This window comes from Sebastes fasciatus, chromosome 20 (genome assembly GCF_043250625.1).
Source record: "Sebastes fasciatus isolate fSebFas1 chromosome 20, fSebFas1.pri, whole genome shotgun sequence".
Classification (NCBI taxonomy): domain Eukaryota; kingdom Metazoa; phylum Chordata; class Actinopteri; order Perciformes; family Sebastidae; genus Sebastes; species Sebastes fasciatus.
The window spans coordinates 11,463,134-11,490,664 of NC_133814.1; the positions used below are offsets into that span (position 1 = coordinate 11,463,134).

General features: G+C 39.5%; 2 protein-coding genes across 6 annotated transcripts; one reads left to right on the plus strand and one right to left on the minus strand.

Annotated features, from left to right (window-relative positions):
* Nucleotides 1-78: 78 nt before the first annotated feature.
* LOC141757978 (epidermal growth factor receptor kinase substrate 8-like protein 1) lies at nucleotides 79-12,402 on the minus strand. The gene is made up of 19 exons (XM_074618972.1): nucleotides 12,313-12,402; nucleotides 11,434-11,470; nucleotides 11,182-11,340; nucleotides 10,919-11,068; nucleotides 10,722-10,804; nucleotides 9,496-9,608; nucleotides 9,200-9,246; nucleotides 8,983-9,112; nucleotides 8,806-8,894; nucleotides 8,647-8,721; nucleotides 5,638-5,786; nucleotides 5,256-5,400; nucleotides 4,227-4,267; nucleotides 4,032-4,140; nucleotides 3,813-3,938; nucleotides 3,535-3,697; nucleotides 2,508-2,673; nucleotides 2,203-2,335; nucleotides 79-747 (listed from the first exon to the last, which is right to left on the minus strand). Exons 2-19 carry the CDS (start codon nucleotides 11,461-11,463, stop codon nucleotides 661-663), a joined length of 1,995 nt encoding a protein of 664 aa, XP_074475073.1. The 5' UTR covers nucleotides 11,464-11,470; nucleotides 12,313-12,402; the 3' UTR covers nucleotides 79-660.
* Nucleotides 12,403-13,915: 1,513 nt separating this feature from the next.
* On the plus strand, nucleotides 13,916-26,951 carry LOC141758274 (sodium-dependent neutral amino acid transporter B(0)AT2-like). 5 transcript variants are annotated; one of them, XM_074619497.1, is made up of 13 exons: nucleotides 13,916-14,025; nucleotides 17,259-17,478; nucleotides 19,316-19,473; nucleotides 19,657-19,777; nucleotides 19,898-20,073; nucleotides 22,136-22,246; nucleotides 22,344-22,585; nucleotides 22,763-22,946; nucleotides 23,054-23,255; nucleotides 23,702-23,861; nucleotides 23,989-24,151; nucleotides 24,884-25,031; nucleotides 26,184-26,951. In XM_074619497.1, exons 2-13 carry the CDS (start codon nucleotides 17,259-17,261, stop codon nucleotides 26,258-26,260), a joined length of 1,962 nt encoding a protein of 653 aa, XP_074475598.1. In that variant the 5' UTR covers nucleotides 13,916-14,025; the 3' UTR covers nucleotides 26,261-26,951. The 5 variants fall into 5 exon arrangements, with proteins under 5 accessions (XP_074475598.1, XP_074475593.1, XP_074475595.1 ...); XM_074619492.1 differs by lacking the exon at nucleotides 26,184-26,951 and having other exon boundaries at nucleotides 24,884-25,325; XM_074619494.1 differs by lacking the exon at nucleotides 26,184-26,951 and having other exon boundaries at nucleotides 13,916-14,020; nucleotides 24,884-25,325.
* The last annotated feature ends 580 nt before the right edge of the window (nucleotides 26,952-27,531 follow it).

Consider the following 27,531-nt stretch of genomic DNA (forward strand, 5'->3'; position numbering starts at 1 on the left):
AAACAAATTGTAACTTCAAAAGTTTGTGTCGACATGTGAAGCAGTAAGTTCAGAAAAGATGCGTTGGAAATTCAGTGCTATAACTGTACATAACTTTATTAGTCTTTACGTTGGGCCCAATTTGGACAAATTCCTCCGAATAGATTTATAATTGCGAACAGATTTTAATGGATTGCATTGCTTTACCCAATGTGTGAAGTCATATCTGTTTATGTTTCTGCTGGAAATCTTTCTTTAAAGTCTCAATTAAAAAAAAAAAAAATCACCATTTCAATTTTTATTGTCTGCTGGCCTTTCTTATTAATCATGGTTGAATTATTAGACAAGTTTACAAACAGATAAATACATTTCATTTAAGTTAATCCTTACCTACAAAGCAGAAATGATAACAAAGACATTACATTACAAATAGTGTACTTTAATGTTAAAATATTTAATTTGCGCAGCGCCTGCTTCCATTAGAAAGCATAATTTTTTTTTAAATTACGTCATAATAGCACGCTGCTCTTTACAGACAATAGTTAGGTTGGGAAGTCACTGTCACACGTTTGTTCTCTGGTGAATAGGATTAATAATTTAGGAGTTCACTCTCAAGTGACGACACTACCAGAAGAACGCAATCCTTCATCTGAAACTCTTTGTGATGTAGACGTCTGCTGCTCAAAATGTGCTGCTCTCCACTGTCAGATCCACCTTCATTTTCTGTTTCTCCATGACGGCCTCCAGCTCTGTGGCCCGTCTGGCATCCTGGAGAAAACGGATGCAAATTAGGGCCAGATGAAGGTAGAATGGTAATACAAAGATCAATATATCTATTTACTTAAGCATCTGATATGTGCACAGGTTTAAAATGTCCTCGGCAACGGAGTTCATAATGTGGCCTAAAACGACTTAGCTTAGAGACATAATTTAACATGCAGGTTTTAAAGTAATTCACAAAATACAGGCATAGCAGATAAGATGGTTTATCAGGCAACAAAGAATGTTTTCATGCCCTCAGAATATATTAATATAGGACAATAATTCCATGCTTCTGATACTAGGTTAAAAAATGTGTTTGGTAACCAATAAATGATGCTGCGGTTTGTTTTCCCAGTCACCAGGTGGCATACCTGTACATACATCCAGAAAAACATATAAAATGAATGTAGAATCAGTTCTAAAACTGTTGTCCAACTACCTGATTCTGGTTGAAATATCATATGTAAAACATGGAATTAGTGCATTTTACTGTGAGTGTTGTTACTGTCCTGCATTGATGTGCAAAAATAGGTTTTGGTGGCTTGACCACTTATATATGATTTATATGATCAATTCTTAGAGAAATTACAGCAGCGTATTGTGCCACGCCAGAAAAAGAGATCAGTGTCACATTATTGCGTGAAAAGTTTGTTTCTTATGACAAGATGTTTTCATGTTATTACAACATACAAACTTATCACGTTGTAAAAAGAAACTTTTCTTGTTAGAGCAATATTCTATTTATCTTGTTATAACGTTTCATATAATAGATAATATTATAGAAACATTTCACATTATAACCAGATAAATAGTATATTGTTATAACAACAAAAGTTTCTTATTATAAAGTGATAAGTTTACATGTTGTAATAACGTGAAATATGTTATTACAATAAACATTTCTAGAGCTGCAACCATTAATTCGATTAGTTGTCAACTATTAAATTAATCACCTACTATTTTGATTATCGATTAATCGGTTTGAGTAATTTTTTAAGAAAAAAAAAGTCAAAATTCTCTGATTAAAGCCATTTAAATGTGAATATTTTTGACATTTGAGGACGTCATCTTGGGCTTTGGGAAACACTGATTTTTTTTTTACCATTTTCTGGCATTTTATAGACCAAACAACTAATCGATTAATCGAGAAAATAATGGACAGATTAATCGAGAATGAAAACCATTAGTTCCAGCCCTAAACATGTCATGTTATAATGTGATACTGCTCTATTTTTCTTTTTCTGGTGTGGCAGTAATAGGCTGCCGTACAAAGTCAATTCCACATGATTTTATCTTCGCCTGCTGTCAGAAATGTTTCCCTACACTTGTCCTGACATCTCTACACACTCTCAAATAGTGACTTGATAACTGGTCAAATGTTTCTTGAACTTACTCAATAGTTTCATTGATTAACTTTGATCAGAAAACAGGGAAATAAGGCCTAACAGTCCTTTGATTTACCTCCAGCAGTGTTTTCTGCACAGTGATCTGGCTGTACACTCTGGCGCCCTCGTCTGGAATCACAGCTCGTAGCTCCTCCTTGTTGAGGGAGAAGAGCTGGGCGCCTGTCAGCACTCCCAAACATGACACCGTCCTGAGGGACGAAAATATACAAATGACTCAAAACTCTCCTCTTATTCATTTCCTTTTAAGCTGTTTTATCAGCATTAAAGGGTGGAGGTGATTTATGTTGTAATTAATGTATTGTACTGGGAGCACTCCCAGTGTGTAAACAGCATGTAGTCAGTAGTTGTGCCGTCACTCACGGCTCGCTGAAGCCCTTCCCTCGGAGCCACTCGGCCACCTCGTCTTGAGGAGAGTGGTAGTCCAGAGGCAAGTTGGTCTCTGAGGAGCGAGGGATGACCAGAGGTTTGTTCAGGCCGGCCTTTCCATTGGTCAGCCTCTGGAGCAGCTCGTCATTCATCAACATGACTGGAAAGATTCAAAGTGACATCATTACATAATGAAGTCCAGATTAATGTGTAGCTTTTCGGTGTATGTTTTTCTAGGGCTGGCAAAGTTAACGCGATAATAACATGTTAAGGCAAATTCGTTTTACCACTCTGTAATGCATTAACGCAATTGATCTTTCGGCGCAATCAATTTTAAAGCTAGAGTGAAGATTGAAAGGAGGTTAAATGACGCTCCTAAGTTACACTGAATTTTAGCGAGGAAAAACTAGCACGGACATTTTCAAAGGGGTCTCTTGACCTCTGACCTCAAGATATGTGAATGAAAATGGGTTCTATGGGTACCCACGAGTCTCCCCTTTACAGACATGCCCACTTTATGATAATCACATGCAGTTTGGGGCAAGTCATAGTCAAGTCAGCACACTGACACACTGACAGCTGTTGTTCCCTGTTGGGCTTGAGTTTGCCATGTTGTGATTTCAGCATATTTTTCATGCTAAATGCAGTACCTGTGAGGGTTTCTGGACAATATTTGTCATTGTTTTGTGTTGTTAATTGATTTCCAATATTAAATATATACATACATTTGCATAAAGCAAGAATATTTACCCATTCCCATGTCTATAAGAGTAGAGACAAATCTCCCTTTAAGATACATTTTGAACAGTGTGATTAATTTGCGATTAATCGTGATTAAATATTTCTTATCGATTGACAGCCCTAAATCTTTCATTATTTTTGTTGGCAGTTTGTCGTCTTTGTGCCTTTAATCTCTGACACACACACACAGTATCTAGGACGTTATAGCTCCCTGCATTCAAGCCACCTTTTCACAGCATTTATGCGACACACCTCCTACACAAACACTTAAGTTTGTTACCTTTATTTTCTGGGTCTTCTGCAGCTGGTATGTGTTGGCTGTATGGCGGTAAGCTGAGTGGGCGCTGGGTGGGGTGGGTGGGGTGGGTGGGGTTCTGGGTCGGAGCAGGAGAGCTGGGTGGGCCTGCGAAGAAAGTCCTGGCGAGGGGAGGTGCAGCTGGAACCTGCAGCAATGAGGAGAAAAAAAATCATGCTTGAATTCACTCGGGTATGTACAGGTGAGAGTACACCTCTGTGATTCATGTATGTATGCATGCATGTGTGTTTTTGTTGTCTTACACTGGGAGGGATATGGGGGACGGGGCTGTCTATGTGAGCCAAGGGATCCAGGATGTTGAAGGGTACGAATCCGATCTGATTGAACCGATTGCGACACTTCCACCAGCGCTTGGACGATTCAATCACCTGTCAGACGGAGGGGTTGCTGTCAGTCAGCGTACCGTGTTCCTGAATGCACCATGAACATGTCTTTACTGTGTACTGCTTTGACTTCCTTACCTCCAGCGTCTCCCCCTGCTGCACTGAAAGCTCAGTGCTGTTCCTGGCTATGAAGTCGTAAGTGCAGCTGTAGAGTCTCTCAGACTCTGGTGGGAGCGTGCCGTCGTCTCTGAGGAGGAAAGGAGACAGACACTGTTATCATGCTGTCAGAGAGGGGAAACTGTAGCAGCTGATTGCTTCTTAAAGATGACCTACGTTTCATCGCTGACTCGGATGTCTGGAGGACCAACTGGCTGCTATGGGTGAGATGGACATTCATGAATATATAACACAGGCATAAAGGGTCATCAAACAGAGGGATGAGGGGAAGGTGGACAAAATAAAAGACAAACACACAGCTTGTACAGCAAGAGTTTTGACTGTTTCCTCTTTTATGAGTTAGCTTTCAAAAGAAAAATTAGGCGACTAAACCAAAAAGTAAGTCAAAATATCCTTCTTGAATTGCAAGTGCATTCATCAGCAAAAACACCTCATTTTATGTAGAAATGGGAGCACCGTTAATACTCGTAACGTATGCCAAAAATTGTTAACAGCACAGGAAGTCAAGGCCATTTTTATGGAAAGCCCATTTCCGCCATTGTGATAAAAAAACAAAAACGTTTGAGATCTCAAAAATAATGAGTTGCTATCTCAATATTTTGACTTTCTATCTCAATATTTTGCGTATCTCGGTATTTTGACTAAGTATGTGAGTATTTAAATTTACTATCTCAATATTTTGACTTACTATCTCAATATTTCAATTTAGTATCTCAAAATCATGAGAGACGTTCATCACATTTACGAAAATGGGCTTGTGATGGTAGGCCTAAGTCAAAATATCGAGATATTAAGTAAAAATATTGAGATACTAAGTCAACATATTGAGATAGTAAGTCAAAATAATGAGCTAGTATCTCATTATTTTGACTTACTGGATCTTTTTTTTTCACCACGGTGGCTGAAATGGGCTTCCATACATTTAGTGCAAACAATCCTCACTGAAAAAATATCCACTACAAACAGTTTTCAGCACTTGTGTGACAGAACTGTGTGGTGAACTGAGGCAGCTCCAGTAAAGTGCAGCTCCGGTGTTTATTGAACTTTAATATTTACGTGTTATTTAGGTGTCTGTTATTATGTTCAACTCCCGTGTTGTACTTTTACACACACATATTTTGAATGCTCCTCTCTTTCGACACACAAGACTGGAGCGAGTTTCTATCCCGTGCAGGTATTTCATACCTCTTGCGTTACTCTGAGAGCTTCGTGTTTGTGCTGTGACTCGACCGGATCCTCCCAAACCTGCCCGTCTGCCCTCGAGGCTTCCGGCTTCCAACCGTCCAAGAACACAGGAGTGTATGAAGCTACAGGCCCTCTGAGCTGAGAGCTGAGAAATAGAGCAAACAGAGTCACTGAGTTGGTTGGGTTTTACTTTACAGTGTGACCAAAAACAACTATGAGGACTGTTAAACAGGGTTCCATACAGTTTCTGGAAGTCAATATCAATGCTTACATGTTGGTTTTAAAGCTGCCAGTAACAATTATTTTGTGACAATAATAAACATTATACATTAACATTATTACAACTGTTACACTGATTGGCCCAGTGACTGTTGGTACTGACCGTGGGAGCGTCCAGTTGGGACCCAGAGACGTCCAGAGCTGCCTCTCCTCCTCGCTCAGGTTGTCTTGGAGCAGGGACACGGCTGAGCTGGTCAGGGCGGGGCTGGACACCGAGGCGGCCAGAGCTGGTCCTCCTGTAGTTCTCACCATCTGTACACACACGTAAGACAAAAAATACATCTTCACAAAACAATCACTGGTGCTTAAGAAAAAGTGAAGTTGACAATATTCCTGCTGATTGCAAGTATGTACACATCTCACATTATTTGATTACTTTGCAAGTTTCTTCTGATAGAGCACTGACAACCCAAGCACACACAAACAAAGAAGTTTATTCAAGTGTGCTATTAGTATACTTTTTTAAACTTAAAATAAGATTGTATACTTTCAGTTTACTCTTTATGTACTTATCAGAGATACACTTAACAAAATTATACATAAGTATACTTGGTTTATACCGACAAGGTTACAGAAAAGTCCAAGTATACTTGGCTTATACTGAAAAGTTTACAGAAAATATAAGTATATTTGGCTAAGTACTATAAATTCACTTAAAGAAAACTTACAAGTATACTTGCGGTAAATATTATTAAACTAGCAGTTTACGGAGAGTATACTTTAAAGTGTACTTTCATATACTAAAAAGTGGAATACAAGTATATAACTAGTAAACTAACAGTATACCTGTAAATTCACTTGTAGTATAGTTCATATTATAGTGGCAGTACAAAATACAACTTGGATGTAAACTAGTTCTGCACTCAAAGTTTACTACTCTTACATTTAATGTACACTTAAAAGTATACTTTTATAGACTAAAAAGTGGGCAAATTTAGTCCCGAGAAGTATACAAGTAGTACACTCACAAGTATACTACTAGTGCATTGATATTAGTATATAACATAAAGTATACTTGGGATTATACTTGAATTTGACTTAAGTTTACTTCATGAAATAAACTTGAAGTATACTTCTTTTTTTGTAAGGGAATGGATGAATCCACACACACAATCAACACATGCACACACCAAGAAGTGACATACAGTCCCATAAATAGAAATATGAGGCTGTTTCCATTCAGGCGTGCCACAAATCAAACACACCTGTTCCAACCTTTGATTCTGGTGCTGATGACTGATTCATAACTTTAATGTTACACATCAGACTGAGACACACCTGAAATTCCATCTCCGATGCTTCACATTTTATTTGTAATTGAATTAAATACTTCTTATATTTTAATTAGATGATTCCAGTTTCCGCTGACTTGTGGTGTGCAGTATTTTCAGACTGCAATGTCAAGAGTGAGGCTATGACTTATTGGTTTGGAAGATTCTTGAACCATTACCAATATTTTGTCATAATGTGATAAATGACCTTCTTTTGACAGCTGCAACACCAGTACTGTAGCCTAATTCAAAGCAGCAGTCAGGGTACCGCAGTGTAGCCTTTCAAGCAATAAGAGAGTCAAATCAAATCTAAGTGTGTACCAAGAACACATACCTGCGTACAAATACTGCCACGTAAACCAGACCAAACAAATGCTGAGTGTTTCAGTGAGGCTATCACACGGGAACTGCCCTGTGTCAATACTGAATGGAACATCCAGTTTCTGCACTCAACTACCCTTACTAAAATGAAGTTTATCCATTTAAGTGTGCTATTAGTATACTTCTTTTGAACTTAAAATAAGAGAGTATGCTTTCAGTTTACTTTTTATGTACTTATCAGAGATATACTTAACAAAAGTATACTTAAGTATACTTGGCTCATACTGACAAGTATACGGAAAAGTCTAAGTATACTTGGCTCATACTGACAAGTATACAGAAAAGTCTAAGTATACTTGGCTCATACTGACAAGTATACAGAAAAGTCTAAGTATACTTGGCTCATACTGACAATTATACAGAAAAATCTAAGTATACTTGGCTTTTACTGACAAGTATACAGAAAAGTCTAAGTATACTTGGCTTATACTGACAAGTATACAGAAAAATCTAAGTATACTTGGCTTTTACTGACAAGTATACAGAAAAGTCTAAGTATACTTGGCTTATACTGACAAGTATACAGAAAAATCTAAGTATACTTGGCTTTTACTGACAAGTATACAGAAAAGTCTAAGTATACTTGGCTTATACTGACAAGTATACAGAAAAATCTAAGTATACTTGGCTTTTACTGACAAGTATACAGAAAAATCTAAGTATACTTGGCTTTTACTGACAAGTATACAGAAAATGCTAAGTATACTTGGCTTATACTGACAAGTATACAGAAAATGCTAAGTATACTTGGCTTATAGGCTTACTTACTTCATTTTTTGATCAAGATGTACTCAAGAAAAGTATAACTAAGTATTCTTGCCTTAAAGGCCAACAGAAAAGAATACTTGGCTTGTAGTTGTGCTTACTTCTTGATAGAGTAGCCTATTAAAGTGTGTGAGAGTTTGTAAAATGGATGTTTTGATATGAATTTACTTCAATTCATCAAGTTTTTGGATTAACCGTTCACCATGGAGGAATGCGAGAACACATTTTATAATTTTTTTAAAATCTCCTCACAAATCATCAAGTCAAATAGCCAAAGGAGCAAGTCTCTTTGTGTCATACATAAACCATTGGCTAAGTACTATAAGTTACAAAGTATATTTTCATGAACTAAAAAGCAGAGATGCTTGACTTGAAGTCCAAGTCAAGTTTCAAGTTGTATGCTGCTTTTGAACCATTACCTTCAGGTAAATAATCTAAATAACATCTATTATACAACTTCATTACCATGGCAGTCTCCAAATGTTATCTACACCTTTATCCTCTGTCCATCTGCTCCCACATACTAAGTGATGTGACATCATGAGATTTATTTTAAGATATCCGTCACGTCCTACTCAGGCTTTTTTTGTTTTTTTTAATCACTGCTGCTATAAAAGACGATGAGGCCTCGTGTTTACAGCAATAGCAACAACAGGTGTTGCCCCCGTGACTGGTATAGAGGTTATAACACTCACCATATCCAACGGTCTGAACACATGGTGAACAAGATCCTCCGATGAAGGGTTGGAGATGGTTGACTTCAGACGGGCCTGTAAAGAGATAAATAGAGGAATTTGCTATGAAGCACAGCAAGATAACCAAAAGAAAGAAATGTGACCTGACCGGATACACACCAACAGGCTGAAGCAATATTTGAATTTCTGGAAGATATCGATGAATTCCTCCTCTGGCGGCGGGCGGGCCTTTGTGGTGAGTAAATCCTCTGTTGGTGGAGAAAACACAAGAAAATACATCAGGATCCATAGCTGTTATAGTTATTTCAACCTGATATCCAATCCATCACTTTTTACCTTCAACACTTTGCTTTTTACTCTTCTTCTTCTTCTTCTTCCTCTGGTTTAGCACCGACGCAGCCTCGGCCGTCTGCTGCAGCTTGGCCATGAAGAGCTCGATGTCATCGAAACAGTGGTTGAGGATCCCCTGAGGAAGGAATAGAAGAAGTTTGTTACTCTGTTCAGATATGACTGGGTGACTGATAAAAGACATAAAGGTGAAGATGAGGCGTACCACTTCTCTCTCTGCTCGCAGGAAGGAGATATCAGGCCCGCCGTTCGCTGTTATAAAAGAAAGGAGAGGATTCAGTTCATCCATTTCCCATTCACAGCCCTCCTGCATTTGCAGTCCCTGGCCCCTTTACCCTTGAAACCCACCCCCCTTTACACACACACATACACAAACACACAAAGCAATCTCTGTGCTCCCAAATACCTCTCTCTTCTCTCTTCTTACCTTCTCGTCATGTTAGATCGCTCCAAATACTTTTACAAGCATTCGTGTGAGAATAACTCCTTTCTGTGTCTTACCTCTGGGTCCAGGGTAAGGTGGAGGGTTGATCGGTGGGTGATGTGGAGCATGCAGGATTGGGGGGCTCGGGATTTCATAGGGGTCAATGACCTCTCCCCCACTCCGAGGAAGCCTAGAGGACGAGAGGAGAGTTTCGTTGTGCTACAGGTAAAGTTCACAGGCTTTCTTGTTGATGGAGGCAGCGGCCGTTCACTCAGCACATTTAACAGGAAACACCCTTAAAGAAGTCAAACACACTCAGGATTGCAGACAGGCTCATTCTGAGAGCCTCAAATGGATGCAGCAGCAGCAGCAGGAGGACATCTTTGATCAGTGAATCCAGTCAGACAAGGCAATCAATAGACACAATGAGATGCCTCTGAAATTCAACCCCGCAGCCCTTATTCCACTCTGAAAGTACAGTAAACAGTCTGACTGTGCTTTCTCACGGCTATACTCTACATCGCACACAACACCGTGCTTCAATATCTCTCCTGTTAAACAAACCAATGAGCAACAAGCCAGTTTGAAAATGGAAAAGACGAAGACGTGGCAGTGTTTGTTTGTCTACTCTTACAAAATATGCAAATACCTGAGTGCTGAGTCAAACTTTACAGTTATTGAACCAGCATCTAAACCCCAGCCGTCTGTCCACTTGTCTTACCACATTTTGTCTGTCCGTCACACGTCCCTTTAAAGAGAAAGTTTTTCAAAAGCAGGTAATCCGTTCAGGCCCCGAGCATGCACACTGCCACCGCCGCAGCCGCCGTCATCTATCCTCTGCTCTGCTCTCTCTCTCTGCTTTCTGTCACAATGGCCTTGTTATCTGTCACACCTTCCTAAGTTATGTGAAAACCGGTAGAACAGGTCTTTCTCTCTCTCAGCTGTTTACCCTGTCCTCTCTGTCTCTCTCTCTCTCTCTCTCTCTGAGACAGGTGGACGGTGACACCATGCAGGCTGTTTTGATTCAGTGGAAAATAATGACATAATGGCAGTAGAAAAAAGAGGAGAAATGCAAACAGTGTAATGGTCTGAATGATCGTGTGCTATCTGTCCTTTGTTTGGCTGAACCTCCTCCCATATACGATATGAGTGCAAACATTAAAACCACATGGAAATTGGGCACTTAAAAGCTTGAATTTTCATAAGGAACTACAATCAAATGTGTGTTTTTTAGTTTTAAAGTCTTCATGAGAGACATTTTTATGTTTTTTTACATGTCATGTGACCTTGACATTCACTGTACCTGAGGGCTTCGGGGACCTTCTTACTCCTGCCGGTGGAGGAACCCGAAACTGCGTGTACAATGTCGTCACGGATTTGCTCTGCCTGAATGAGAAGCAGGAAGTGGCATCACTCGTAAAACCTGAACCGAGCTGATTCAAAGTGACACATAGAGTCAGGTGGGCGAGACTGAGGGGAAGCTGTGTTATTATTACTCACCTTAACAATCTCGCAGTTAAAGAAGTGGATGTCCGGCTTCTTCTGTTCGGCACTTTGGCAGACTAGTAGAAGGAGGGATTGGAAGTGTTCCTTTGTGTTTATGGCGTCGCAGCGGTAGATGGATTTGAAAGAGTAGTTCTCCAGCTCATCCTGGATGAAAGTGGAGGTCGTTATGTAAGCAAATATGAACAGCATTTCTCCATTTTAATCGCTCACAAACCCACAGGCCCATTTGTTCGACCATCATGCATCTGTCCTCTCACCTGGCTCTTTGTGTCTCGGAGGTGAATGGCCTCTGCTCCCACCTCCAGGTACATCTGTTGACTCCACAGCTTTTTGTTCTGAGCCAGGACGGAGAGTCGCAACTGGGCTTCCTCCACGTTCTGCACATCCCCATCCTCTAGGGAGTACGTCAGCAGATGCTGCAAAGCAGGAAGAGAAAGAGAAGGATGAAGGACTTGAGGGAAAAAGTTCAACTCAGAGGATAAGGTGTATATGTAGCAGATGAGACTTACGTCGACAAGATATCGTGAGAAGTCTGTCATCCTTTGTCTGGTGGGAGAAGATGGAAAGGTTTAAATTAGATCTATGAATATACAGCTGGAGAGATTTTAGGTAGAGTCACAAAGGGTGTTGTCACACTAAAAAACAGTTTGACTGGTACTGATGGTGTTGTTTTAAGCCAGGCAGCAGTTTTGCTCTAAACTAACAAGTCTTAACCTGCGAAAAGCAACATCCTTATTCAATTTTTCCCTTCCCCTATTTGAGTCTGCTCCAGTAACCTGGGATTATACGCTAGCTGCCCAACCAGTCTGACAACAGCACAATGCATCTCACTTTTCAATCCCTCTGCTCCTCAGTGGCCATTAATACTGGAATCACTGGTATCAAGAGAGCACGCTTCCAGTATCGCTTTACATTTCCTCAAGACTGGTTTCATTCAAAACCAAAAATTGTTTCAGTCTTACTCATATAATGACATAATATTTCAAAATAAAAGACTGACCAAAATTAGCAATTTGTGCACACTATTCTTAAATGAAAATACATTTTAACATCTTGACAGACTACAGTGAATGCCACATACTGTATAACAGTAATTTTGCAAACAATAATAGAAATGTATTGCAATGGGGAATATGACCCACGATTGAGTTTTTGATTTCAGTAAATCCACATAAGCAGTTTGAAATTCCATTAAATTGACAAAAAATTTTTGATTTTGCAGTGGCTACATAACTTGACAAGAATTCACCACAAAAAATATCAAAGGTGACAAAGTTTCGCAATGTCTTTCAGTGCAGTTTCTGATGCATGCTGGACAAATTCACAAGTAGTCTTAAATGTTACGAGCTCTGATTGATGATTGTAAAATGGATATTTGATCAACTTACCAAGGCTGATAGGCTTCCAATACTTTATTCCTGGTGTAAACAGCTGTGTTAGTGTGTTTACAGTAAAACCTGTCCTGTGTCTCAGTGTAACTCGCTCTTTGGTGTTGAAAGCTTTTACAGAACAGAGGTGTGTCACCTTGTGCAGTCCCGCCCAGTCTACCTCACCTTAGAGATAGAAATATTTACTCAACACCCACATAGGCTACTAACAAGTGCACGGATTTCACAGTGGGACACATTTTGGAGAAGTGTGCAGGACCGTAGCTACATTTGGCAAAACTGAGGTCATGTCCTCTGTATTTTCTCTTGGAATTTGGGAATTTTTAGCAGCATTTTTAGTTTATCCCTTAGGCTGATTCCAATATTTTTAGACTTAAAGGAACAGTGTGTAACATTTCGGGGGATATATTAGCAGAAATATAACATTCATAACTATGTTTTCATTAGTGTATAATCACCTGAAACTAAGAATTGTTGTGTTTTCGTTATCTTAGAATGAGTCTTTCATATCTACATAGGGAGCGGGTCCTCTTCACAGAGTCCGCCATGTTGCTCCGCCATGTTTCTACAGTAGCACACAACAGACAAACTTTTTGCGTTTTTACGTTACCTGAAGGCCACTGTAGTCCTCTGACACGCTCGCGGAGTGTAAAACCGTGGTACCGCCAACCTCCGTCTGTCTTCCGTTGCTCCTGAAGGAGTTTTATTATGGTAAGGATGGCCTCTGAACAAGGCGAACGGCGTTATCACGATTTTGTACTTGTACTTTGGCTCACCTTACCGCAGTTTTGGAAAGGGAGGAGTGAGCGGAGGGGTATTCAGTTGGTTGCAATCTGCCACCACGCCACTAGATGCCGCCAAATCCTACACACTGTCCCTTTAATGTATTTACAGTAAATATTACTTAAATAAAATGGGGGTGGCAGTGGCTCAGTTCGTGGGGACTTGCTTGGGAACCGGAAGGTCGCTGGTTCAAGTCCCCCGCACTGAACAAGTAGAGGCAGAAGAAAGTGTCTGTTTGCTGTGGTGTACAATGTGTGACAATAAAAGTTGATTTCCATTTAAATGAATAAAGATTCACTATTTACTCATATGATTCCAGCAGAGTGGAGAAGGTTTTGAACAACATTGAAACCTTAATGTTTGGAAATAAAACTTCCAGTTTCCTTGTGTCTGCAGACACACACTGAATCTGAATATTTTCACTTTGGCTTCAAACACTTGATTTTAATGTGTTTTGTATGACATTATGCTATGTATTTAATTTGCATTTGTTTTATGTTGTGGCATCTGAAACTTTAATGTATGTTTAAATGCTGCTCTTGCAAAAGAGATTCTTAATCTCAATGGGTAATACCTGGTTAAATAAAGGTTAAATAAATAAAATAAAATAAAACACAGGCAGATTTCAGAAAGTTACAGACACCTTGGAAGTCAAAGCACCTTGGAAATAAACTTTATATAATGTAGCCTTACATGCATTAGGTTGCAGTGATGTAGGTGCAACCATAGGCTACATAGAAGTGAGGTATCACATTTCACAACAGTGCTTTATTGGAGGTGGACAAGTCTCCATGTTATCCTCCAATAGAGGAGATAGATGGGCGGAGTCAGGTGAAGCAGCAGCAAAGAGAGGAGGAGGTCGCCACTTGACTTTGGTTTTTTAGGACATCTGAAAACTTCTCAAGGATTTCTATCATTACAAACCGTAAGGTATTTATCACTTATTAATAAATACATCATGTTATTTCCAAGCGCATAGATTATGATGTGGTATAGTGAGTTGACAGTGGCAGTAGACTGTGTGTTTTATTTGCCTCCAAAACAGGCATACGTGGCATCCAGTGCGTGTGTGTGTTTGTGTGCGTGTGTGTGCTGTCACTGCCAGGTCAGTGCCACTGTGAATGAATCCTGCTGTGGGACTGATGAAAAGAAAAAGTAGTGTAGTTTGTTTGCCTAAACTAATAATGAATGGTGTTACAGCCACTGTTCAAGGACGTTAATTTACTCCAGTCTAACAGAAAAACATGCTCAATGACAGGAGCCGACTATTGCATCAGCCTTCACTGAGGATACTTTATTTTTTTATTTTGAATATTTGCCACGTGTTATGTTTGACAATCCATGGATCAAAGGAGATCAAATGACTCAACTTTATTCCATCAGCATTACTATTTAATTATATTATGTCCTGTTAATTACAGACAATCTTTGCAATGACAAATAATAAAAGAAGAGTGTGTTAAAGTGGGTGTTTAACCTGCATGGCAGCAGTATTCACACGTGTTGGAAAATAAACTTAAATCTTCAGAGGATCAGTGTTTGGGTATATGATGCGTTCAGGCTCATCCTGTGAATGTGAGAGCCACCGGGTTTCAATCATGAGGACCATTTAAAATGAGCTAAAAGCTGCTAGATAGATGTCGATTCGGGCCTTATGGTAATAAAGAAAATAATAATAAATAAAAAAAATAAAATAAAGTCAGAAGTTTAGGAGAAAAAAGACATAGTATTATGATAATAAAGTAACAATATTAGTATATATATATGTATAGTAGTATAGTAGTAGTAATTTTACGTGTTATTTTATTCTCATTATATTACGACTCTTTTCTCGTAAAGTTATGACTTTATTCTGGTAATATTACGACTTTTTTTATCGTAAAGTTATGACTTTATTCTGGTAATATTACGACTTTTTTTTCGTAACGTTGTGACTTTATTCTCGAAATCTCAGATTTTTTCCCCCTCAATGTGGCCCCATACCTCACTGCAAATGTTTTGCAATTTTTTTTTTGCCTAAAATGGCTCTTTTTATAGTAAAGGTTGCCGACCCCTGCTTTATAATGAAGCGATTAGCCATCACCATTAATCATCCGGGCAGAAAATTAATAGTCAACTTTTTTGATAATTGATGAATTTCTCAAATTATTGATAATAATAAAAAAGACACATTCACTTTTTTTTCTATCATTGTCAATTTAATATTTTTTTTTTTTTGGGATTATTAGTTGAACAAAAACAAGCAATTTGAAGACTTAACCTTGGGCTCTGAAAAACTCAAAAGAATCGACACATATAGATAATACATTTTAATAATTAATAGATAATGAAAATAACCATTAGTCGCTCTCCACAGGGTGGTTGTGTCGATGGAGCTGCAGATTCCGTGCAGCCCTGAAAGCAGCAGTATAGTAAGTTTAGTGGGGGTGTGTATTGCATCAGGCGGAAGAGACAAACCCACAGCTACACCAATAAACCGAAAGAACACGCGGGCGGTAAGATAACCATCACATTCAACGCATCTATATCTCACTTATCTTTCTATAGAGTAAAATATCAACGTATCCGATATGTTACATTTAATAAGACAAGTAGAAACGGAAGAATAGATCCGTGTGATAACAATCTGCAGCTACACGTGTTCGCTTCCTCCTTTGAACGGATCAAATAATCTCTCCTCTCCATCTCCGGTTGTTTGTTCTACCTCTACGCTCTCCGGTAACGATCATTAACCGGTGAGCAGCCCGGTCTGACCGTCAGTGTTGTTTATCAGAAGTGAGTCCAGACCGTCTACAGTCTCTCTGGTCCAGACAAAGACAGATGGTTCAGGGGGATTTAGCTACAATACTTGGCTATGTTGTAGCTTCAGATACCTGCAGAGATGCTACAACTTCCTTCATCTCTTAACAGTGAGACTGATATGAACCTTTTATTATAAGGACTAAATGTTCTAAGCAGGGAATGAAATTAGCACCTGCCACCTGTCAGATAACAGGGTAAATGTTGTCTGTGGCATGTAAACATTTTATTTATTATTTTATTATTTTTAAAAAGCAATTCCTAAATTAAAAATAGTCAGGATTAAGGTTACATGATCCATATTTCTACTGTCTGCTACCACTGTCTCAGTGTTTAATAGGGGTGGACGAAAATATTGAAAATAGAGAGTATTTCAATATTATGTTTAGTGATACTGTATCGATTCTCAAAAACCCTGTAATGATTTCTAATTAATAGTTTACAAGCAAAGATTAACTCAGTCAATACTTTATTTTATTTGCAAAGAGAAATGCAAATCCTACTATTCCGATTGCATAAAAAAGTTAAAAAAATTGTACTCACATTTTATGCATATGGTGTTTTGTTTTTTTACTATGACCGTTTTCCTAAAATTAGATTTAAAAAACTCACAATATATTGCTTTGCTTACAGTACTGCAATATATCGCAATATATTGAATCGTAACCCCTGTATCATGATAGGTATCGTATCCCAGACAGCCCTAGTGTTTACAAGTCTAAAGCGTTCTACATAGATTTCAGAAGTGGCAGACAAAAAAATTGAATGGTCGGTAGAAATGTTCAGTGTCCTGCCACATTGGCAGATGAGGAAAAAGGTAAATTTCAGACCCTGGAAGTGACATATGCGAGGAGATATGGTTATTGGACCCATCTAGTCTAATCAAGGATTATTTTACCCAAAGCCCAGGTGTCGCTATCGGTATTGGAAAAGTCGGATCGGTGCGTCCCTTATTTCAGTCCATCAGCACCACACCTACAGCCTCCAAAATGACCATACGGTTGATTTAACACTCTAAAACTATAAAAAGAACTAACTCATTACAGGGCTGTTGAGTCAGACCTCATCTGTTTTAGCTTGGTGTACCTAAATAATAAATTGGCAACACACACACACACACACACAGCACCAGAGAAAATCTGTGAAACCGTGTCATTGAAGTCTATTTGTTGTACACCACAAGTGAAGGCCACAAATGACTGTGCATCATCCACAAAACAACTCCACAAGCCCCCATAAATCTACAAAGAATCAACAGGATAACTGTGTGTCGGTCACAGTCTTGCTTCACCAGCGTAGTGGTTTTGTAGCCTGCTGCTTCACATTCAGACCAGTTTCTTTCTTTTTTGTGTTTTGTCCCCTAGATGGAGAAGCAGCCCCTGCCAACTGACGATGACAGGACAGGAACCAGAGAGTCGGAGATCGACGGTTACGCCGCTGAGGAGAACCAGCAGGACTCGTCTGAGCCTGCCGCTCGAGCAGGATGGAACAGTAAAATAGAGTATTTTTTGGCTCAGGTGGGATTCAGCGTCGGGCTCGGCAACGTCTGGAGGTTTCCATATTTATGCCATCAAAATGGAGGGGGTGAGTACCTATTATTGTCATTCATGTTAGATGGCTGTCACAGGATTGGGTTCTATGGGTCCAATGGGACCAAACACAATGTTGTGGGTGCAGAATATACAGTATTTAGTCAGCGTCATCATCACAGGGCGAGCACGTGATGAAAGAGAGAGTATCAGAAAAAGCATGCATGTAAATGCATTAACTACCAACTGCATGCCTCCAACTCTGAGCAGCACTCTTATTACACGGCTGTGTTGAATACTCAATTCCGATTGGTCAATCATGGCATTCTACGGTCGGTTATTTCTTTATAGCAGACCGCTGCTATCTATAACAGAACGTTGCTGTGGACGCAGTTCTGATGTCGGACTCTGGCGGACCATTTTCGTGTCAAATTTTAGATTTCTTAAGTAAGTAGCCGTGTAATAAGCGGGATAATGTACAGCGAGCTGGTCATTGTTGCGAATTTCGCCCTGAAGGGGTTACATAAACTACATGTTTTGCATAAACTATCTATGAACAACACTAAATACGGCTTCCCTGAAGTCTGTTGTTCCAACACCTGAGGCCTGTACTACGAAGCAGGATTTGGGGTTAGCGAGGTAACTTCAGGGTTAACTCTGGGTTTTCCGTCCTATGAAGGTGGATCACTTCTTACCGGGGTAGATCACCATGGTAACTGATGCGGGGTAGATCACCATGGTAACTGATGCCGAACACCTAACCTGCTCCGGAGCAGGTTATGTTCCAGATAAGAGGTCAACTCGTATAAAAGCACCGCCTACTGACCAATCCGAGCTCAGTGCGCGGATCGTATCGTAATATTACACACATAAGAAGAAGTTTCAGTCATAATCCAGGCTAAAAACAACAACACAGTTTAAACTGACAAATGCAGGAAGGACAGCTGGCTTTATGCTGTGGGTGCTTCCCGCTTTGAATTTTATTTTCATACTTCTTTTTTAACTTCCTCTTGAGTCCGTTTCACACCACCTGAGCATGGTTAGGTATAATCCAGTCATCCGTTACACATTTAAAAGCTATTTATATCTAGACGAGTATATCTTACTTTTGAGTGTTCCATTAAATTAATAAGTCTGTTAATTTACGCATTCACACATCGGGAGATTTTTCTTTTGCGAGCTGTTCTTCCTGCATTTGGCAGCTTCAACTGTGTAACTTTTCGTCTGGATAAAGTGTTTAACTTCTTCGTATTTGTCTAATATAGTTTACTCTTCCTTTGTAAAATGTGCCGCTCTGCCTGTCTGTCTGCAAATCTGTGGACTTGTCCATGTTTGTGATTGGTCACATGCTGCAGACACCTCCCCGTTCATGTGAACGCGCTCACAGCCAGACTGAGCAACCCTGGGTTGATTTACCGAGTTGATAACCACCTTCGTAGGACCGCTTAGCGTGATCACGTTTGATAGGGGTTAGTGAGGCAAGATAACGAGAAGATACCCTGGGTATGTTGAACTCGCTTCGTAGTACAGGCCTCTGGTTTATATCTGTTGCCAGGGGAAACTATGTAAACTCTACATAAATACAACGACACAATTCACAACGATTTAATAAATTTTTGGTTCCGACAGCAGTTGACAGTGACGAGGCAGACAGGAAACGAGGGGAGAGAGAGCGAGTGTGATGTGCAACAAATTGAACTTGCAACATTGCGGACATGTGCCATGCGTTGTAACCGTTCAGTTACCAAGGCATCCGCAATTTTTTGTAGATTTCAAAATAATCCAAAAGAGTTTCATGTGTCTTATTTATCCTTTTACATAATTTTTGTTCAGAGTATCAGCTTGTGGTGCTCATTTGTTAAAACCAAGTGCTGGTCACCTCTTCTCCACAGGAGCTTTCCTCCTCCTGTACGTGCTGCTGATGCTGGTTGTGGGGATTCCCTTGTTCTTCCTGGAGCTGGCGGCCGGTCAGGCCATCCGACAGGGCAGCATCGGAGTGTGGAAGTTCATCTCCCCCAGGCTGGAAGGGATCGGCTACTCCAGCTGTGTAGTAAGATACCGATTATTAATTGATTGACCCACCCTCTAATACTATACAGTTGTGCAGTATATGATGTTGAATGTAAATTTGTGCTCCAGTCAGTAATTTCCTGTTTGCCACCGTCTCGAAAAGCACAGTTCCATAATGTAATTTTCTTAAGAACCTGATAATATTGTTCTCAAATGTCCTCAGGTGTGTTTCTTCGTGGCTCTCTACTACAACGTGATCCTTGCATGGAGTCTTTTCTATCTTGGGAGCTCGTTCCAGCACCCTTTACCTTGGGAACAGTGTCCAGAACAGGGGAATGTAACAGGTAAACACACTTTAGCATTAAAACTGACAAGACATGAAGAGTTATTAAATTGTAAATGTATTAGCTGTGTGTCACAAGTAAGACTCGTAACTGATCATCTTTTCTTTCTCTTCACACCAGTAAAAGAATGTGAAAAGAGCTCCCCCACATCATATTTCTGGTACCGCAAAGCTTTGGATATCACAGACTCGATAGATGAGACGGGCTCTTTCAACCCTTACATCGTGTGCTGTCTGCTGGCGGCCTGGACCATCGTGTGCCTGGGGATGTTCAAGGGTATCAAGTCCTCTGTCAAGGTAACCGTGTGGCCTGTTGTGGCTCCTGGCTTTCAAAGGGTTGATTTGACTATCAAGGAAACTGTGCCGTTAGAAAGATGTGCTATTTATTACTCATGTTTAACAGCCCTCGGATGTTTCAGTAGAGGTGTGATAATCAGGAGCTTTAAACGTTGCAAGTACTCAACTGAAGCGTTTTCCAGTCCGTTACTAGATGATGTACTGCTTCAAACACAGTTTTAAAGTCTCTTTATCTGCATTATGATATGGATATATAGCAGTCGGATGGTTCATATTTGCAGGACAAATATTAGGGATGGGAATCAACAGAGGCCCCACGATACTTAAGTCGCAAATATGTTTTTGGAATAATATACATATATATAATACATACAGAGCTTTTAGAAAGGTGCCGAATAAAAATATAGCTTTTCCTGATAAAAAAAATATTATGATTTTAAATAAATGATTTAAAAAGAAATTTGGCAGGTCTAGAATTAATGTTTTGTTCATATCTGCGGAAGATATCTGACGTTTGGTTCCCACTTCTAACAAGGCTTGTGAGCCAATAGCATAACGATGTTGGTATCACGTGGTATCTCTGGGTCGTCGGTTAGTGTGGAAAAAACGGATGAATGGTTGAGATTGACGGTAAGTTCCTGGAGTTGTTGTGAAGTAAATGCAGTGAAACGGAGGAGGGAGAATGCAATATCTAGCGGCTGAATGTTATCAATGTTATCAATACAGTAGCACCTTTAAGATTGAACCTGCTACAACCTCTGAAAGACAGAATAGCAGTCGGATTAAGAGGTTATTAGTTTATATAATAACAGATCGATACTTGACGACCGTGTATCGACATTGTCGCGCAAAATATCTCGATACTACGCTGTATCCATTTCCCCCCCACCCCTAACAAGTTAATTTTGATTACCATAACAGTGTTTACTTTGGGACCATCTGAGCGTTAAATAACAAATGTGACCAGAGGCCCTTAATGGAAAACACTGACATAATGACTATCCCGTGCTACATTGTTTGGGCATTCACAGTTGGGTCAAATCCCAGTCATGTGTTGGGTCTTAAGAGTTCAGGGTTATTGTGGGTGAAGGAATCTCTCTGGAATGTCGGGCTTAGGTGTTCCCCCGCTTCAAAATCCACTCCATGTGTTAAAGTATTGGGGGAGTTTTGTGAATTAGTATTGGTTCTCTGTGTTGTTTGTTTTCCCTAACACACATCAGTTAGTTCAGTCTCAGTAGAGCTTTACATTATAACCACCTTCAGGGTGACGTTTGTATTACCAGCCATGTCTGCTGGTGGTTCATGTTTACTTAACAAACAGAGGAATTTAACTCTGCCTAGAACAAACGTACTGTATCAGGTGTGGAAATAATGATCTACTGTATTTAATGTTATAGCTAACAGCTGAGGGGAAGTTTTAATGCCGCTCACACACACACACACACATCAGGTGTTTCACGCACTTACTGACTTAATCATCTCAAGTATAAGGGCCATATGTTCAGTGTGCAACAAGCAGCAGGCTTTACACTTACGATTAGATGAAACAGATCAGTTATCTCTGTGGGGGGGAATGGGTTGTTATAGCAGCACTTGAGGGAGCCTTTTTTAATCCAAAGTGTCTGTACGTTAGGGGTCGGAAAAATACCAGACAATGACTGATATATTTAATATATATATATATATATATATTTTAGACATCTCTGACTACATACATGCTGAAAATCAGACACATTTATTGTATTAATTTAGATATTTTCCAAAGTAAAAGTCCGTAGAAGTGTATGATTCAACTTTTTCTCATGGTCTAGTGTTAAAAAAGTTAACAAAAAACGCATTAAATCATAATATCGAATCGCAATACTTGTAGAATTGCAATATTTAATATTTAAAAATCGCAATACATATTGAATCGGCACCCTAGTATCGTGATAGTATCAAATCGGAAGATAGGTGTATCGTCCCAGCCCTACTGTGCGCGTAGGCAAAACCAAACAACTGATGTCTACTATTAGCTGTCTGGATTCACTTGTTAATGTAATCATTCTTTGTCACTTCCTAGGTGATGTACTTCTCCTCCGTCTTCCCCTACGTGGTGCTGTTCTGCTTCCTCGTCCGAGGGCTCCTTCTGGACGGGGCCTGGGAGGGAATCACCTACATGTTCTACCCCAAGGTATCCGCAGATAAAATGTCTGTTCGAGTGTAGAAAAGAGGCAGATCTGAAAAATGTCCCTGACGCACCCCCCGTTGTTCCCTCTGTACATCTCTAGCTGGAAATCTGGGGAGACGTGCAGGTGTGGCGGCAGGCAGCCACGCAGGTCTTCTTCGCTTTAGGTCTTGGCTTCGGGTCCATTATCGCCTACTCCTCCTACAATCCCAAGAACAACAACTGCCACCGCGACGCCTTCACCGTCGCCACCATAAACTTCCTCACATCTGTGCTGGCCACTCTGGTGGTGTTCGCCGTGCTCGGCTTCCGCGCCAAAGACAAGGCCATGGCGTGTGTGGTCAGGTACGGAATCTAACATGTCATTGATTTGTTTGTTTTTTACTTAAGACACAGTTTCTTTAATTCTCCATGCATCGCAAAATATTTAGTATGCCTCTCAAATTAGTTCAGATCTTGATATGTCTTGTTGCATAAACTGTATGTTTACAGTTGTGTTTATGTCTTTTTTCTTTTCTCTAGTAATATGAAGGAGTTATCAGAGCAGTTTCTCAGCGGTAATTTGGACACAAACCTGATGCCAAGCTTCAACTATTCTGATCCCAGCTCTGTGGCTCTGGAGGACTACAGGTCCTGGTTTGAACAGTATGGAAATCAGGTCCCTGGCAATTTAACAGACTGTGACCTGGAAAAACAGATGCAGCAGGTAAATATTGAGTTTTTGGACTAACATCAATTTGCTTTTGTGGATTTTTTTTGTATTTTGTGTGTTGTACATTAAAGCTAAATCTGGCATTCTTGTTTGTGTTTCAGGGCGTGGAGGGCACAGGCCTTGCTTTCATTGCCTTCACAGAGGCCATGTCGCTCCTGCCCGGCAGCCCCTTCTGGTCAGCGCTCTTCTTCCTCATGCTGCTCAACTTAGGGCTCAGCACCATGTTTGGCACTATGGAGGGCATCCTCGCCCCGCTCACTGACCGCTTCAAAATTCTGGCCAACAACAAAACCAAATTCACAAGTAAACAACTTTTTTTTTTTTTTACCTCAGCCATTGCATTTATGTCACACATGTAAGCCTCGACGTCACATTAACTAAATGAATTTGGTTTAATTACTCAGCCTTGAGTCCAAGTGGTATTTTAACAACTGATCAAAGGGATGGACTGGACAACTCTTTGCACAATGCTCCAAACAATTGTACAATTGTATGTTTCCCATTAAGTGCAGTGTAAGTCTTACCTCATTACCCTGCTGGCAGATATCTCACTCTGTCATTTTGCACAGAGTTACAGCCAGTAGATCAGTGTCTTGCCACATCCATCAGCAGATTTCACTGACACCTTCAAGCAGAAAGGGAGCAAAATCAGTTAATTTACCTTCTGAAGTTATTCAAGACGAACCACAAATGTATCCAGTGTTTGATTGCCTGCGCTCTCTTTTCAAGACATGTTTATGTTGTTGCAGTTTTCAGCTGCCTCATCGGCTTTCTAATCGGCCTGCTCTTCACCCAGCGATGTGGGAACTACTTTGTGATGATGTTCGATGATTACTCCGCCACGCTGCCCCTCATCATTGTGGTGGTTTTTGAGGCCATCAGTGTGTCTTGGCTGTATGGAGCTGATAGGTGAGGTCTATTTTCAGATTGTCTTAAATCTTTTAATTCCATGTAAATGTCAACTAATCAGTTTAGTTCAATGAGTCTTATTCAGTGTAATTTGTGAACGTTAACCACTCTACTGTGTTTTCTGAAGGTTCCTTGATGACTGTGAGGCAATGCTGGGCTGGCGTCCCTATGTGATTTACAAATACCTGTGGAAATACATCTGCCCGTTGGCTATGATTGGGCTGCTGGGCGCCACCACTATTCGCATGTTCATCAAACGCCCCACTTATCTGGCATGGAACGAAGAGAAGGTATGGAGAATTGTATTAAAGAGAAAAAATACACCCTTAAAGGCTTTTACACACCGGGAGTGTGACGAATACACCACATGAAAATGCAAAATATAATGTCTAGGGCTTTTATTGTGAAAGGTAAGAACAGAAAGAGTGGATCTGGTCTGTGCTGCCTTTGTCAAGGTCGAAAGGAGTAATATAATTTGCTGTCTTGGTTCGGACTATGGACCTACGTCTTGTTGTTTCTTAAATATAGGTGCCACTCAACCCGTTCTGCACAAAGTGATTGGTTGATGCCTTTTATTCGCGGTGCTCAAGCTTCAAAAATCGACCTTGTTTCGAAAAAAAAGTGTGCTGGTTTTTCGCTCGTGACAAAAACAACAGTTTGAAAAAACTATATTGAATGATGCCGGTTGTAAAGGTCTTTAAACGTGTTAACACTGACCAAAAAAAACAACTATTTGAGATGGGATGTTGCATTGATGCATTTATGTTTTTGTTTGTGGAGTATTTTTCACTATTTTAACTATTTTCTCAGCGATCTAAAACATCAGCAGCTTTAGGAAGTGCAGCCACAAGACGTGTAAAAGACAAAACAGCCTTTAAAAACTGTAGCAAATGGTCTCTACACACCTACTTCCCACGATGAAAGGAATAATTGATGGGAAATATCTCTTAGTTCACACTGAATATGTAAAGCAGAGTAGTTCTCAGTTCCTTGAGTGATTAATTTGATTCCTTTTCCTTCAGGCTTCTGAGGAGTACCTGGAGTACCCGGGCTGGGCTCTGGCTGTTATGGCTCTTCTTATCATATTTGCTATGATGCCCGTCCCAGTGGGCTTGATCCACGCTGTTCTGCAGGACAGAACAAGGCGAACAGCCAGAGATACAGAGACTGGTCAGTACAGCATTGTTAGCACCGATGACATGTGTGATACTCCAATGACTGACTTGTCAGAACTGGACCGAACGAACGGGACCGCTGCTTCCTTCTCCTAAACGCGGGACATGATGTTACACATGACTTGTCAGCATTTCAGTGGGCCATTTTGAAGGACAATTGAATTATCTCACAGCTTTTAGTGGGAAAATGGGGGCAAAAGATTCCTTATTTTAATATTTAAAACATTTTTCCACTTTTTTTTTTTTTTTTAACTGAAGTCCATCCAAAGTATCCAGAGAACAATACTTTTTTTTTTTTAAATACTACTGCTCCAACAAGAACAACGTAAAAAAAAAGTGTGTACAATGGAAAATATGGAACAAATAACTTATTGCTGCGTGGTAAAACAAGGTAGAATAACTGTTGATTGTTACAGAGTTGTTGTCCAAATGAGCAAAAAAAACAATGTGTTTTCAGTATATGTACATTTGTCGTCCATTTATCTTTAAATATCTTACATGTTTCACCTTTTTATAAAAGCACTCATGTGAGATTCACCATCGTTTCAAGAATCCATACATGCCACTTTCACAATGAAAAGTTATCATCTTACCAAAAGGTTCAAAAGTCTCTTTTGCATGTGTTTAAAGCTCTTGTTTTTTTTATAATGAACTCTTTTACAGCACAGTGAATGTTACAATTGTTATGGAAATTGTTTTAGGCTGAGTTATGATTTGAGTTGGAGTTACAACAAAAAAACCTGAGCCTGAATTAAAACTGAATCTGTGTGTAAGGCAACAAGAGGTACAATGCATACTGTTACATCAGGAAAGAGCTATTTCAGCTATGTTGAGATTAATTATTTGTGACAGTATTAATGCTATTCCCTACACAGAAGCCATCCGACCATGTTTACAGCAACAACAAAAAAACCTGAGTGATATTATACTGTAGGTATATTGTAATTCATACAGGTAATGGTATATTAACATTCTCTGTTCAAACCAACCTGAAATCCCTCCACTGTTACACAGCATCAGAGCATTCGGTTTTACGGTGATTGTTATTTTAAGATCACTGTTGTTTTTTTATTGGTAAAAAATATCAAGTCAGGCTCTGAACGTGTAAATTTCCATCATCCTGTCGTGTTGATTTCTGTGATTTCAGACAAAACCAGTCTATCAATCATTGGCACAAGGACTGTTGGCAGCCTACTGCCTGATCTTAGCCGGTTTGTCAAGTGACAGCATGGTACAGATATTAAGGTAAACCCTTATTTGTAATGTAAATATGTAAATAGTGCAAGTAGAAACTCTTCAAGAAAATAATTTTTCTGTCATTTGTTATTTGTAAATTGGAAATTTGCATGATACGTTTTTGTTTTCTTAAGCTCACGTTTAGGAGGAAACAAGTTGCATGTTGGATTAAACAGGCTGGACAAAGCCACTGACTAGACAACGTAGTCCTTTACTTCAGAGTTAAAGGAACAGTGTGTAACATTTAGGGGGCTCTATTAGCAGAAATGGAATATAATATTCATATTGTTTTCATTAGTGTATAATCACCTGAAACTGCTGGTGATGCCACTAAATCCTACACACTGTTCCTTTAAGTGAAGTATATGATGTAATTTATGTGTTTATTTTGTAAAAATACTTTTTTAAACTTACATTTTCAGTGGGTTACTATCAACATGAATTGAACTCATGCTGTTTTGTTTGTATATGTACCAAAACTAAGTGCCTTCATATTGAATTAGGCTGATGATGATGTTGATGTTAAAGGCATTCCAGCATATGTATAGTTTTAAAGACATTTCTTTTGATAGATTTCACTTTTCAATTGTGTATTTAGTCTGTAAGTCTGTATAAAATTAGTTTTTAAGAAAATGTAATATGTAATATATTTTTGCCCTTTTATTAAAGCATTACAGCATTATTGAAAGAATCTTCGCTGTTTGACATGTAGGGTAAGCTTGCAATTTATACATTGCTCAGACGTTTACCAGACACGGCCTTCAGTATTAACTTGTTAAATGGTTTTCTATATTTACATTTGCTCCGATCAATCGGCCACCGGACGTTATTGGCCGATATTAGTTCCAAATAGTTTGATCGGTGGTCTCGGATGACGCAAAACGCAAGAATTTCTCTACGCGCCACTAAAATGGCATCATCAGAATTGGCTGATATTTCCTCATTTCTTAATTTTAATGCATAATATACATATTCAATGTTAAGAATAGTTAAATAAATAATGCTACATGATAAATAGAAGGCTTTAAACAGACCCCACGATCGATGATCAATATCGGCCGATATTGCTTCCAGTGATCGGCCCCAAAAATCCAGATTGGAGCACCCTTAATTCTTAGAAATTGATTTTGAGGACGTCTGTTTCATTTAAAAAAAGGTCACCAAATGCACATCTGAATAAAAACAGTTAGTGCTATAGCTGTTTAAAGGAAATACTCGATTAAAACTGTGGTAAATACAAGTGGATTCATAACAGTGTA

What these genes read in the sequence shown, in the direction of transcription:
- LOC141757978 (XM_074618972.1), bottom strand. Translation starts at nt 11,463, where the DNA reads ATGACAGACTTCTCACGATATCTTGTCGAC. An exon ending in TGCGAGCAGAGAGAGAAGTG is followed by an intron (nt 9,113 to 9,199) that starts GTACGCCTCATC and finishes TTCCTTCCTCAG; the next exon opens with GGGATCCTCAACCACTGTTT. An exon ending in TGCAGAAAACACTGCTGGAG is followed by an intron (nt 748 to 2,202) that starts GTAAATCAAAGG and finishes CGTTTTCTCCAG; the next exon opens with GATGCCAGACGGGCCACAGA.
- LOC141758274 (XM_074619492.1), top strand. Translation starts at nt 17,259, where the DNA reads ATGGAGAAGCAGCCCCTGCCAACTGACGATGACAGGACAGGAACCAGA. An exon ending in GTATCAAGTCCTCTGTCAAG is followed by an intron (nt 20,074 to 22,135) that starts GTAACCGTGTGG and finishes GTCACTTCCTAG; the next exon opens with GTGATGTACTTCTCCTCCGT. An exon ending in TGGCATGGAACGAAGAGAAG is followed by an intron (nt 24,152 to 24,883) that starts GTATGGAGAATT and finishes CTTTTCCTTCAG; the next exon opens with GCTTCTGAGGAGTACCTGGA.